At 26.7% G+C, this 14,565-nt stretch overlaps 4 protein-coding genes across 4 annotated transcripts; 2 read left to right on the top strand and 2 right to left on the bottom strand. All coding sequences in view use genetic code 12, as the record gives it.

The window, feature by feature from the left end:
- Window positions 1-156: 156 nt before the first annotated feature.
- Window positions 157-969, bottom strand: KGF55_002203 (uncharacterized protein; the record flags this gene model as incomplete). The annotated part of the gene is made up of 1 exon (XM_051756861.1): window positions 157-969. One exon carries the CDS (start codon window positions 967-969, stop codon window positions 157-159), a length of 813 nt encoding a protein of 270 aa, XP_051615191.1.
- A 401-nt stretch (window positions 970-1,370) lies between these two features.
- On the top strand, window positions 1,371-3,011 carry KGF55_002202 (karyopherin alpha; the record flags this gene model as incomplete). Its single annotated transcript, XM_051756860.1, has 1 exon — window positions 1,371-3,011. The coding sequence occupies one exon, from the start codon at window positions 1,371-1,373 to the stop codon at window positions 3,009-3,011; it is 1,641 nt and encodes a 546-aa protein (XP_051615190.1).
- Window positions 3,012-3,439: 428 nt separating this feature from the next.
- AFL1 (inositol polyphosphate kinase) lies at window positions 3,440-6,796 on the top strand (the record flags this gene model as incomplete). The annotated part of the gene is made up of 1 exon (XM_051756859.1): window positions 3,440-6,796. The coding sequence occupies one exon, from the start codon at window positions 3,440-3,442 to the stop codon at window positions 6,794-6,796; it is 3,357 nt and encodes a 1,118-aa protein (XP_051615189.1).
- A 120-nt stretch (window positions 6,797-6,916) lies between these two features.
- Window positions 6,917-13,054, bottom strand: FAS1 (tetrafunctional fatty acid synthase subunit; the record flags this gene model as incomplete). The annotated part of the gene is made up of 1 exon (XM_051756858.1): window positions 6,917-13,054. The coding sequence occupies one exon, from the start codon at window positions 13,052-13,054 to the stop codon at window positions 6,917-6,919; it is 6,138 nt and encodes a 2,045-aa protein (XP_051615188.1).
- Window positions 13,055-14,565: the final 1,511 nt, after the last annotated feature.

The following is a 14,565-nucleotide window of genomic DNA, read 5'->3' as shown; positions in this document are numbered from 1 at the left end:
AATATCAACTGGATTATAGGGATGGGTTCATGGTTTACAGAGGGTTTAAAATGCCGATCTAGCAAAACACATGCATCAGAGTATCGTCCAAAGTTAAGATCACACGGCATAAAATGGATTCATACATTATTCTAATCTATTTACAAGCACCTTTATCTATAATAATTCTGATCTACCATTATTCACATTTGAATTTTTTTCAACAATTCCCCATAATCTATCCATCTTTATACCACCAATATTATCAATAATATAAAATTCTCTTTTTATACCATTTATTGGATTTTTTTCTTCCCAAGTAGTATAAGGTTTATAAAATTTTGAAGGTGGTGATAATTTAAGATCAGGATTATTTGATATCTTGAGTAATTCATTATAAGTTTTACCACCACTAAAACCCAATTTTTCAATAATTAAATTTTCATCATTTGTTAAATTATTTAAGGTTTGTGGTAATTCTTTATTATATAATCTAAAAATTCTTGTAACATAATCTCTTGATTTATATTGAACTAATATAACTGGTATAAATACTCCAGCCAAAAGGGCATAAGCAAAAGAATCATCAAATTGAGAACTTTCAAATAATAATTTAGATCCATATATTCCAATAACTGAAAAACTTAAAGTTAATCTTTTTAACATTGACACATATTTTGATGCTGGAGCTTCATAAATTGGATTATAACCTAATCTATATTTATTTGGTAATTGAGTTTTAAAAAATTTATCTCTTTCTTGTACATATACTGGATCATCTTCTAAAGTTGGTGACCATGGATTATTATCACTTATTAAAGTATCTGATTCAACACTATCATCATTTGATTTAAATGATCTTGTTTTAAATGGGTTTTGGATGTATGTAATTGATGATGAGCTAAATGGTCGATGAGTGAAGCAGCTATAAGTTGGCCGTATTTTAGGATATATCAATTTAACTTGATGTTGAAGTATTAGTCGAGACATGGTAGTTTAAATTAGAATCAAATTTGAATCAGAAGTTGTAAAGTCAACTCAATCTACTACTGAAAAATTTGGAAAATTCTGTGTTTGATCCCTTGATAAATTGATTATATAAATATCTAATGATTCTACCTGAACTACTTTACTCTGATTTGCCCTTTTTAAGTTGTTTTATCAAGTACTACTTAAACTATTAAATCATATAAAATTATTTAAAGTGTGAGAAGATAGAAAAAGAAGACAAAAAAAATTTGAGAATTCATTTTCTATTTTAAATAATCAATCAATCAATCAATCCAACTATTCAAAACTAAAAGATTGAAAGATTGTTGAGCAATCTAATCAATCAATCATACTACTATTACTTCAATTTATTAAGACATAACTAATTAATTCAAAGAACAATGGACTCTGATGCAACTGAAAGATTTGTACCTGAATATCGTCGTACTAACTTCAAGAATAAATCTCGTTTTCAAAGTGATGAATTAAGAAGAAGAAGAGAAAATCATCAAGTTGATTTAAGAAAACAAAAAAGAGAAGAAGTATTAGCTAAAAGAAGAAATTTTCAACATGAAAATAATGATTCAGAAGATGAAGAAGAATTTAATTCAAATATAAATAATGATGAAAGTCAATTTTATAATAAATTAAGACAAGATTTACCAAAAATGATTGAAATGATTCAAGCTCAAGATTTTGATTCTCAATTAGCTGCTACAGTTAAATTTCGTCAAATTTTATCAAGAGAACATAATCCTCCAATTGATTTAGTTATACAATCTGGAGTTATTCCTACATTAGTTGAATTTATGAAAGATGATCATCCTGATATGTTACAATTAGAAGCTGCTTGGGCTTTAACAAATATTGCTTCAGGAAATTCAGCTCAAACAAGAATTGTAGTTGATGCTAACGCTGTTCCTTTATTTGTTAATTTATTATATTCTCAAAGTTTAGAAGTTAAAGAACAAGCTATATGGGCTTTAGGTAATGTAGCTGGTGATTCTGCTGATAATAGAGATTATGTTTTAAATTGTGGAGCTATGGAACCAGTTTTAAATTTATTTAATTGTACTAAAATGTCATTAATAAGAACTGCTACTTGGACTTTATCAAATTTATGTAGAGGTAAAGCACCTCAACCAGATTGGAATATAGTTTCACAAGCTATTCCAACTTTATCTAAATTAATTTATTCAGTTGATTCAGAAACTTTAGTTGATGCTTGTTGGGCTGTTTCATATTTATCTGATGGTACTTCAGAAGCTATTCAAGCAGTTGTTGATGCAAGAATTCCTCATCGTCTTGTTGAATTATTAAATCATGAATCAACATTAGTTCAAACACCATCATTAAGAGCTATTGGTAATATAGTTACTGGATCAGATTTACAAACTCAAATAGTCATAAATGCAGGAGTTTTAACTGCTTTAGCTCCATTATTAAATTCTCCAAAAGATACTATTAGAAAAGAAGCATGTTGGACAATTTCAAATATAACTGCAGGTACATCTGATCAAATCCAAGCTGTAATAGATGCCAATTTAATTCCTCAGGTGATAAGATTATTAATTCATGGTGATTATAAAACTAAGAAAGAAGCATGTTGGGCTATTTCAAATGCTTCATCAGGTGGTTTAAGTAGACCAGAACAAATAAGATATTTAGTAAGTCAAGGATGTATTAAACCATTATGTGATTTATTATCAGTTGCAGATTCTAAAATTATTGAAGTAACATTAGATTCATTAGAAAATATATTAAAAATGGGAGAAATGGATAAAGAAGCAAATAATACATCAGTAAATGAAAATGCACTTTATATTGAAGAAGCTGGTGGAATGGAAAAAATTTTTGAATGTCAAAATAATGAAAATGAAAAAATATATCAAAAAGCTTATAATATAATTGAAAAATATTTTAGTGATGAAGATGATCAACAAATTGATGATGAAAATATTGTACCTGAAACTTATGGAAATTCATTTGGATTTGGTATGAATGATGATGGTTCACAACAACAACAAAATTTTCAATTTTAAAGAATTTTTTAAAGCGAACTTTTAAATGCAATAAACTTAATGAAATTTTTTTGTTTTTGGTTTGGTTACTTTTTTGGTTACTTTTGGTTCTTTGTTTGAGGAGATTCAATTTTACTCCTTTCAAAGACTCGTGATGATGAAAAATTATTGTTATGATAAATACACCCACAACTTCTCTTCCTTCTTCTCTTATATATTTACTTATTACTTTTAACTCTGGCATCTTCTAATAAATATTATTTTTATTAAAATCTATCTCTTACAATGTTTGGTTTCTTCTAAATTATCATGAAGACTATGCTACCACTTCGCAAGATAAGAAAAGATATTTTGGTTGCGAGAGTTTTTCAGAATATTACTTATGAATTATACCACGTTCAGCATTTGGAATCATTATAGATGAATTTATAGATTGATAGAGTTGAAAAATGCCTGAAGAAACTAACCCAATACCAATTCCAGAGGTGGAGCAAGATAAAAAGGATCAAAGTCAAGAACTTCCCACACCAAATTCAAAACAAAATCCAATTTCACCATTATCATTATCATTACCAGATAATAATGAAACAAATAGTATATCAAAAATCTTATCAGAAGTACAACCATTATTAAATGGTTTTTCTCCCAAAACCAATGAACAAGATTCCAATACAAGATTAAATTCTATTTCATCATCACCAGGAACAAGTACATCAAATGGAGTTGAAAATTTAACAATTGATGAATTTCAACCATTAACTCATGAAAATTTATCTGGAGTTAAATCTCATTCAAATTCTTTTTCAAATGTTACAAATAATTCAGGAGATGGATCAAAATTAAATAAAACATTATCTAATTCTTCAAATACTTCAAGAAAATCATTTTCTCAAAATACAAATAAAGAAGTTATAAAATTACCAAAAATTGGTAAAATTGGAGTTTGTGCAATGGATGCTAAAGTTTTATCAAAACCTTGTAGAAGAATTTTAAATAGATTAATTGAAAATGGAGAATTTGAAACTGTTATATTTGGTGATAAAGTTATATTAGATGAACAAATTGAAAATTGGCCAACTTGTGATTTCTTAATTAGTTTTTTTTCAACTGGTTTTCCCTTGGATAAAGCTATTGCTTATGTTGATTATAGAAAACCTTTTATCATTAATGATTTAGTGTTTCAAAAGGCTCTTTGGGATAGACGTGTTGTTTTGAGTATTTTAAATCATGCAAATGTACCTACTCCAGAAAGGGTTGAAATAAGTAGAGATGGAGGTCCATATATGGAATTACTGTTAGTAGAAAGATTGAAAGAAATTGGATTTAGTGATGAAAAATTACATGCTATGAGCAATCAAAAGGAACCAGATTGGGAAATGATAGATGATGATACTTTGAGAGTAGGTAAAAAAATAATTAAAAAACCCTTTGTTGAAAAACCAGTTGATGGAGAAGATCATAATGTTTATATTTATTACCCTAAAGCAACTGGAGGAGGTGGTAGAAAACTATTTAGAAAAGTTGGTAACAAATCTTCTGAATTTGATCCTGATTTAACAACACCAAGATTGGATGGATCATTTATTTATGAAAACTTTTTAGATACTGATAATTTTGAAGATGTAAAGGCATACACTGTTGGACCTAATTATTGTCATGCTGAAACTAGAAAATCTCCAGTAGTAGATGGTATTGTTAGAAGAAATACTCACGGTAAAGAAGTGAGATACGTTACTGAACTTAGTGACGCTGAAAAAATTATGGCAAGATCGGTCAGTGCTGCTTTCAAACAAGCTATTTGTGGATTTGATTTGTTAAGAGTGAATGGTAATTCATATGTAATTGATGTGAATGGGTTTTCATTTGTTAAAGATAATAATGAATATTATGATTCATGTGCTAGTATTTTAAGAAATTTATTCATAGATGCTAAAAAATCAAGAGATTTATTGAAAAATAGGGTACCAAAGTCTTTGCAAAAAAGTCAATTTGAAGAGAAAGAACAGAAATGGGTATTTAAGGGCTTGGTTAGTGTTACAAGACATGCTGATCGTACTCCAAAACAAAAATTCAAATATTCTTTTAAATCTCCTTTATTCATTAGTTTACTAAAAGGTCATACGGAAGAAGTTATTATTAGACAAGTTCCAGATTTACAAATAGTCTTAGAAACAGTGAAAATTGCAGAAGAAAAAAAATTAGAAGATCCAAAGAAATTAAAACAATTAAGAATGGCATTAGAGAAAAAAATGAATTTTCCTGGTACTAAAATTCAGATTAAACCTTCATTGAATGAAGATGAAACTGTTGAAAAAGTTCAATTGATTCTAAAATGGGGAGGTGAGCCAACACATTCCGCTAAACATCAAGCTACTGATGTTGGTGAACAAATGAGACAAAATTTAAAATTATTAAATAGAGAAGCATTAAATGATGTAAAAGTCTTTACATCATCAGAAAGAAGAGTAATTACAAGTGCTCAATATTTTACAACTTCATTATTAGGTTTAACTAATGAACCATTACCTGAAGATTTCTTAATTGTTCGTAAAGATTTATTAGATGATTCAAATGCTGCTAAAGATTTAATGGATAAAGTTAAAAAGAAATTAAAACCTTTATTAAGACAAGGAGCTGAAGCACCACCACAATTTACATGGCCTCCAAAAATGCCTCAACCATTTGAAGTTATTAAAAGAGTCTGTGAATTAATGAATTTTCATCATCAAATAATGAATTATAATTTTGAAACAAAAAATGTTCAAGAATTTCAATCAAATTGGTGTTGTGGAGAAGATCCATTTTTATTTAAAGAAAGATGGGATAAATTATTTCAAGAATTTATAAGTGTTGAAAAAACTCATCCTTCTAAAATTTCAGAATTATATGATACTATGAAATATGATGCTTTACATAATCGTCAATTTTTACAAAAGGCATTTGCATTTGATCCAAATGATGAAAAATTATTAGAAAGATTAAAAGAATCTTGTGGTAGTACTGCAACTTCATCAGGTTTAGTTAGTGAATATCCAATAAATATTTTAGCTATGAATAATTTTAAAATTCCAGATTCATCTACTAATCAAAATCAAAAAGGAGATAATAATTCATCATCTGGTGGAGCATCAGCAGGTTCATTAGGTTGGGTATTAAGTGGAGCTACTATGGATTCACAAAATAATAGTGCACAAAAACCACCTCAAAATCCATTTGATCATCCAACTTTTGCAAGATTAAGAGAATTATATAGATTATCAAAAGTATTATTTGATTTTATATGTCCACAAGAATATGGTATAAAAGATGAAGAAAAATTAGATATTGGATTATTAACTTCATTACCATTAGCAAAACAAATTTTATCAGATATTCAAGATATGAAAAAAAATATTTCATCACCATCAGTTGTAACATATTTTACAAAAGAAAGTCATATATATACTTTATTAAATGTTATATATGGATCTCAATTACCAATGAAAATTGCAAGAAATGCATTACCTGAATTAGATTATTTATCACAAATTGTATTTGAATTATATGAAGCTGATGATCCAACTTCATCAACTGGTAAAAAACATTCCATAAGATTATCATTAACTCCTGGATGTCATACTCAAGATCCTTTAGATGTTCAATTAGATGATGATCATTATATTGGTTGTATACCAAGATTAAGTTTAACAAGACATTTAGATATGGATTTAGTTACTCAAAGATTAAAATCAAGATTTTCAAGAGTTTCATTACCTAAAAAATTTACACCTGTTAATATTTCAAGTCCTTTAGTTAGTGGGTTATAGAAGTTTATAAAAAGAAAAGACAATTGTATAATTTGTAATTAATACATAACAATTTTATTTATTTATTATTTATTAAAATTTATAAAGTTTCTATTAATTTGTATTGTTTCTATATAATAATTACGCATTTTCATAATTTTCCCAATTATCAATAATTTTTTTAATTTTCTCAGATTTTGTTAATTCATAAACATTTTGAAAATAATCTTTTGTTAATTGAAAAGGTTTTGCAGTTAAATTTGGAATATATTTACCAATTAAGTCATGAGGTTTTATTGAAGATTTTGGAATCTTTTTACATAAAAATCTTTGGAAAGGTTTAACTCCTGACATTAAATATGATGAATGGAATGGTACAGATATACCCTTTAATGGAATTACAGCAAATCCTCTTTCTAATTCAATTGGTTGTGGTTTTAATTCTGATTTAATTTTAATTTCATCAATAATTTCATATAAATGTTTAATGACTTCTTCAATTGATAATTTTTCTTGTAATTTAACAATATCAATTTTATTAATTTTTAAAACATTTAAAACATTAGTTAATGTATCTAAAGCTCTTAAATCACCAGCTGCAACATATTGTTGATTTTCAACATTATAATTAACAATTTCTAATAACCAATTAGTTCTTTTACTAACTTCTTCAACAACAAATCTTAAAGCAGAATCATTAAATGTTGAACTAATTCTACTTGGATTAATAGCACACATACCATAATTTGATCTACCTAATTCATCTCTTGGTACTGCAACTTGCATAGTCATACCTCTATAAAATACAACATCAACTAATGATTCGATTGGCATAACATTTGCTAATGAACTTAAAGCAGAATATTCACCTAATGAATGACCAGCATACATTATATCTGATGGAATTAAACCTTTTGATTTTATATCTTCATAAGCAGCTTTTTCCATTAAAGTTAAAGCAGGTTGAGTAAATTGAGTTGCAGATAATAAACCAGTTGGTGATACAAAAGTATAAGAAGTTGTAGTATCATCAATATCTTTGAAGATTTTTTCTGATTTTAATTCACCATCCTCTCCAATAGTTTCAAACATCATTCCAATATAATTATCTCTAATCAATCTACCTTTTGAACCACCAAAATGTATAGTTAATTCATTTGGATTATTTTGAACAATATCCAAAATTGAAAATCCATAATTATTTATAAAATGATTATCAGCTTTATCCCAAACTTTTTTTGCAACTTCTGAAGAATTATATAAATCCATTCCCATACCTTGTTCTTGAGATCCTTGACCAGTAAATACATAAGTTGTAATAGGTTGTTCAATTTCTGCTTCACCAATTAATACTATAGAATCATTTTCAATATTTTTGGTTTCAACTTTAATAATTTTTCTTCCATTAATCATACCAATATGTTCCATTGTTGTTTGTAATTTATCATTTGGTAAAACCATTCCAACAAATTCACATTTAAATGCTCTAACTCTACTTGCAACATTATTTGCAGCCCATTCTTCAACTAATCCTCTTATTGATGCAGATGAATACATTCCATGAGTTATAGTACCTGGTAATTTAGCATAAGAAGCAAATACTCTTGAAACATGAATTGGATTATAATCACCAGAAACTATAGCATAAGTTTCATTTGTACCAGGAGCTTTTGAAATTAATTCATCTTTTGAACTTATTGGTATGGGATTTTCAAATGTAACAGCTTCTTCAATTGTTTTACCATTTCTTTTTAAATAATCAATAACTGGATTACCATATGAAATACCTGCTTCATAATTAATTTCACCAACTTGTATAATTTCTTTTGTTGGTAATTCCATAAATACTTGACCAGTTGTAATAATTGATGAATAAACATTTGCAGATTTAAATTTATAAGTTGATTCACATCTAAAAGTTAATTGATCAAATTCAATATCTTTAGTTAAATGAAACCATTCTTTTGATCTTAATATAGCTAAATCTTTGGAATTTTTAAAATCAACTTGAATTGGAATTTCAGTAATTTTTTGAAAAGTATTTTCATAATCAATATATTCACCTCTATAAAGAAATTGTGATGAAACTTCCATAACTGGTTTTTGTTCTCTATATATTGTACCAATAACCTCAACTAATTTACCACTTTGTTGATTTATAACTGATTTAATTTCAGCTTTTGTTGAAACAATATCATCTTTTTTCAAAGGTGCAGCACCAGGTATCATTTTATAACCATTTGATAAATGGACTAATTTTAATAAATCACCATCAACAGTTTTTGGGAAAATTGCTTTTATAATAGCTTTCCAACCAATAACTATAGCAAAATCCATTGGAGCTAATGTTAATTTTCCAGGTCTATTTACAAAAGCTTCACATTTATTTCCAATAGCATAAGTAAATTCAGCAATATCTTTACCAGTAATTGTAATTTCATCTCCCAAGATCTGTTCATCAACATTTATATTTAAATTAAATGGAATTTCTGAACCAAACCATAATTTCCAATAAAATTCTTTAATTCTATAATTTCTTGTAATCATATCTTCAACAATTGGAGCAAATCCATCTTCTGGTTGATATTTATATATAAATGGTAAACTTACAGGATTTCCATCAGCTGTTCTATGTTCAATTAATTCACATATAATTGTATTTTTGGAATCATTAGATAAATAAATTTTAACAACTGGTACCAAATCACCTTTAATTTTTTCATAAACTGTTAAATCATGATTTTTCTTATTAATTATTACTTTTGAATGTTGAGAAGGAGATAATATATCATGAATAGAATTTGAAACATGTTTTGAACCTTGAACTATTCTTTTAGTTGAAATAAATGCTTGTAACCAATTTAATTTTGAACCAGCTAATAATTGTAACCATTTTGAAGTATTTGGTAATTTTGATTTGATTTCATATATAGTTTCATCTTTATTTTCTTCAATTATAACATTAGTTAAAGATTTTATATCAACAGGTTTTGAACCACCAAAATATTCAACAATTGGAATTTTAGATTCATCACCATTATATTCATCTTCAATTAATTTTTTAATATGACCTTCATGAATATTATCTAAAATTTCACCAATTGGTTCATTAACTTTATTTGTAAATTGACAAGCAACAGGACCATGTAATATACAAGTTCTTTGAACATCTTCATCAACAACACTTTCTAAATCTTCAGATTGCCATAAAGAATCCTTTTTAAAAAAAAATTCAAATCTTTCATCTAATACTGGTACAAATGGTACTGGTTTTTGAGTTGGTCTTGAAGCACACATTAAAAAGAAATCACAATCTTCTTCTGAAATTAATTGAGTTTTAGCTAAAGGGAATTCAGTAAAAAATTTAATAACAAATTCATGTGGATTTTGTAATTGATTATAATTTTGTAATAATGAAATTTGAGAAATTTTGGAAAACCTTTCTTCAATTCTTCTTATAACATCTCCAAAAAAATTTCTTAATGATATATCAATCCATCTATTTGATCTTTCAACAAACATTAATTCAATCATTCTATTTGAAACTTCTTCATAAGTCATATCTTGTAAATCACATACTCCAAATTTATTTTTACCAAACCATGGTTTTTGAGAATCCTTGTTTAATTTATCAATAATATAATCTTTTTTCTTATTTATTGTTTCAATTAATTTATTTTTTGGTTGATTGAAAATTGTTTCATCTAAATCTTTCCAAAATAATACACCTCTTGTTGCAATTTTATGAATTGGTTCACCCATTTCTGATTTTACTGTAACTATACCACCAGTTGGTTTTTTATAAGTTTGTTCCCATTTTGAATCTTCAACTCCTGTACAGCTGGCAATTAATTTTTTAGCTTCTAATGAAGTTTTAGCTTCTTTTGATGTCATAACTCTTGATCCAAATAATATACCATCAAATGGCATTGGTGGATAATTAAACTTTGTTGACCATGAACCAGTTAAATATGGATAAGTATCTTCATCTGAACCAAATCCTGAACCAGCAACTAATATAATATTTGAACATCTTCTAATTTTTGAATACATTTGTATAATAGGTTGATGAAAATCTTCAAAAGAATGATGACCACCACCTCTACCACCAGTCCATTGTAAAACAATTGGGAAATTTGGATGAGCTTTTGCAATTGAAATAACTTGACTTATTGAATCAATTGATCCAGGTTTTAAACCTAAATGAGTTAAACCTAATTCTTCAATATATTCAGTTGCAACTTCTAATGATGGGACACCTGCACCAATAGTTAATGATTGAATTGGATAACCTTTTTCTCTTAATTCTTTAATTAATGGAATACCCCATTGTAACATTCTTGGATTAACATAAATTAAATTTATACCGAATCCATAACCAGGTTTGATTTTAGCTATGACTTCATCTATTGCTTCTGTCATTTTTGATGCAATAAAATAACCACCACCGGCAATTTCAATATGATAACCAGCATTAATTGAAGCAGCAACAATATCTGGATTAACTGTAGTTGGAGTCATACCTGGAATCATTAATGGAGCTCTACCTAATAATTGTGAAAATTTTGTATTTACATAGACTTTATTATTAGTTGTTTTAACTAAAGTTGGTTTAAATTCTTTTAACCAATTTGAAGCCCATTTAATTTGTTTATTTTCAGATTTATTAAAAATTTCATGTTTAAAACCATATTCATCATCAATTGGATTTGAATCAATAGCACCAGCAATAATAATTCTTGAACCAGTTCCTTCTTTATTTCTATGAGTTAAAACACCTAATCCTGAAACACCACCTGGACCAAATTCAAGGATATGACTTGCTTTATGATTTGTTGCTAATTCCCAATGAACTGGTAATTCAGTAATTAATTTAATTAATCTTGAAATTAAATCTTTTGAATTTGTATCTTGTAAATTTTTTCCATCAAATGTATCATAGACTGGTATTGCTAGCTTATCAAATTCAATTTGTGAAACATCTTCCAAGATTAATTCAGTTGCATCAGTTAATAAATGAGAATGGAAAGGAGAAAAAATTGGTAAAAATCTATTTGTACATTTTAATTTTCTTTCACTAAATGGAATTCTTGATTGATCTAATCCATTTGGTGCTTTATTATTTCTTAAATTTAAATTAAACCCATATAATGATTCTGGTGGTCCTGATAATACTAAATTTCTTGCACCATTAATTAAACTTATTGATATATGTTTTTCTTTTGGTAAATGATTATTTGTTTGTTGTATAAATTTTTCAACTTTTTCTATAGATAAATCTCTTATTGATAACATTGTTGATGGTCTACCTTCTCCATTACTTAATGAATCTTGTAACATTGTTGGTGGTAAAGTAGTTCTTGGATAAATACTTAAACATCTTGAACCAATAAAAAATAATAATGAACAAGCTTTTATTGAATTTGATATAAATGAAGACCAATCAGATGAACTTGCAATTGCAACAGCTGTTATTAAACCTTGTGAATGACCAGTTGACCAAGAAATTAAATCTCTAAATTCTCCAGGATTTATACCTAAAATCTTACAAGTAATACTATAATGACATAATTGTATAATACAAATTATTGGACAAGATACAGGAACACTTAATAAATAATCTTGATCAGGAGTTGTTTCTGGATGTTTTAACCATTTTAAAATATTTAAACCTTGAGTATAAATTTTATCAAATTCTGAATCTTGTTTTAATAAATTATTTAATTCATTTGTTATTGGAATTAATAAATCTTTAACAATTAAATTTTCATATAATTTATAAATTTCTCTTAATTCTTCAAAATAATCATCTGTATTACCTTGTCCTCCAAATATTGCTGCAATTTTTGCATTACCTAATTTTGAATGATAAATTAAATTTGATTCATTTTTTAAAATAATTTGATTACATTGATAATAATTCTTAATTAAATTTTTAATTTTTGTTTGTGTAGTTGGAAAATTTTCATCTTGTAATAATTTTACAGCTAATGAATGAATATCAATATTTTGTAAAAAAGTTAATTCAAAATCTTTTATTGCATTACTTAAAGTTTCATCTTCTTGATTTTGTTGTTGACTTATAAAACCTAAAAATTTACCATATAATTCTACTGGACTTGATGGTTCATTATCATCTGCAAAACCTTCAGTTGGTTCAGGTAAAGTTTTTATAAATTGATCTTTTAATTGTGAATAATTTGAAAATAAATTATGAGGTACTGAAAAATTATGTTCTATTGATCCATGATTTAATTGGAAAGGTCTATGAGTTGACATTGTATTTTGAGATATGTATTAGTAATATTAGTCGTTCTGATGAAAGTGTTATTAAATAAATAGGTCGTAAATCAAAACTGATCAATTTTTGGTTGATTTAAATGAATTTTGGTATCTATAAGTAAGATTTGAGATAAATAGATTAGGTGAATATTGATCTAGTTTTGACAATTGAACAATTGAATTTGAGAATGAGACCAAAACAACAATATATTTAAGATCAAAATGAAAATAAGATAAAGAAATGGGTATATAATTGATTATATATTTTTAAAATTTACATATTATTATTATTATTATTTTGGTTGTAAAAATTTACTTGTTGGTTATTTTTACAACCACCAACAAAAATATAGTAAAGTACTGTAGTATGTATAGTTACACAAAAACAAGTATCAAAAATAATGTATTGTATTTTAATAAAAAAGATTTACGGGAGATCTCTTTATTAATTATTTTTTAAAACTAGTTTTTAAGGGATAAAAATATTAGAATTGGACTGAAGATCAACTAATAAATTTATATTTGAAAGATAGGGTCAAACTTAGCTGAAAATTGATTTTTTTTTTCCTGAACTGATTGCCTATGTCGACTAGTATTATTTTGAAATACTATTGTAACCAGAAAAAATCAATCATCTCATTATCCGAATGGTTTTCGGAGTTTTTTTAAAACAATCACAAAATGTATAAAGTATAAAAAAACGTTGGCTTTGTTTTTTTATGAAACCATTTTACTGGGATTTGGTAGCATCTGGTACAGTATTTGAAATATTCAGTAGAAGCCCAACACTTCTGCTCGCTGTTGATATAAAAATGAAAATAATAAAAATATATTTCAATTAATGTTGGTTTCCCAAATTAAAAATTATAATTAATAGATCAACGAAAAGTATAATTTCATAGCCTTGTCAGTAAATCAAAGTTGAACAAAAAAAACTTTCGAATCTGTTTTTCAGCTACGAGGGCCCAGCCTAGTTGATCTTATTTGTGAACTCTCTTACATGTGTGTTCTCTCTACATTAGAAACCATTTTATTGTTTTCCTTCCGTCAATTCCTTTAATGCAAAAAAATTTTAATATTGAAAAAAGCCAGATTCATAGTTCATGTGACGACTTCTAATGATCTAGAACTCTAGAGAATAGTAGTTCTTGAGTATCAATACGAGACTCTGAAATAAATTCATTGACATGTGCATGAATTGATCTCGCTGTATAATCTTATTTTTGGTTGCAAATTGTTGCAAATTTCCCGATTACAATCAACTGGTTTAAAGTTTAAAATAATCAAAACTAACTTGCTCATGTAGGGACTTTGTTTTTATGTTTCAATTTTTCACGTTATTGCAAGTCGTCATATTCAAACGCTAGGCCCATTCCAAAAAGTTCTCCAAGATACAAATTAGACTCAACTTGTAAAAGATCTACAGACTGGTCGTTAATTCGCAAGTTTGGAAAGACGATAAGAAACAATCATGACTACTTTTATTAAGATTATTAATTATGCTACAA

Source organism: Candida pseudojiufengensis, assembly GCF_024610245.1.
Source record: "Candida pseudojiufengensis strain CBS 10847 chromosome Unknown scaffold7, whole genome shotgun sequence".
Lineage (NCBI taxonomy): Eukaryota > Fungi > Ascomycota > Pichiomycetes > Serinales > Debaryomycetaceae > Lodderomyces > Lodderomyces pseudojiufengensis.
The sequence above is the reverse complement of the archived record's forward strand: the minus strand, read 5'-3'. Positions and strand labels throughout refer to the sequence as shown.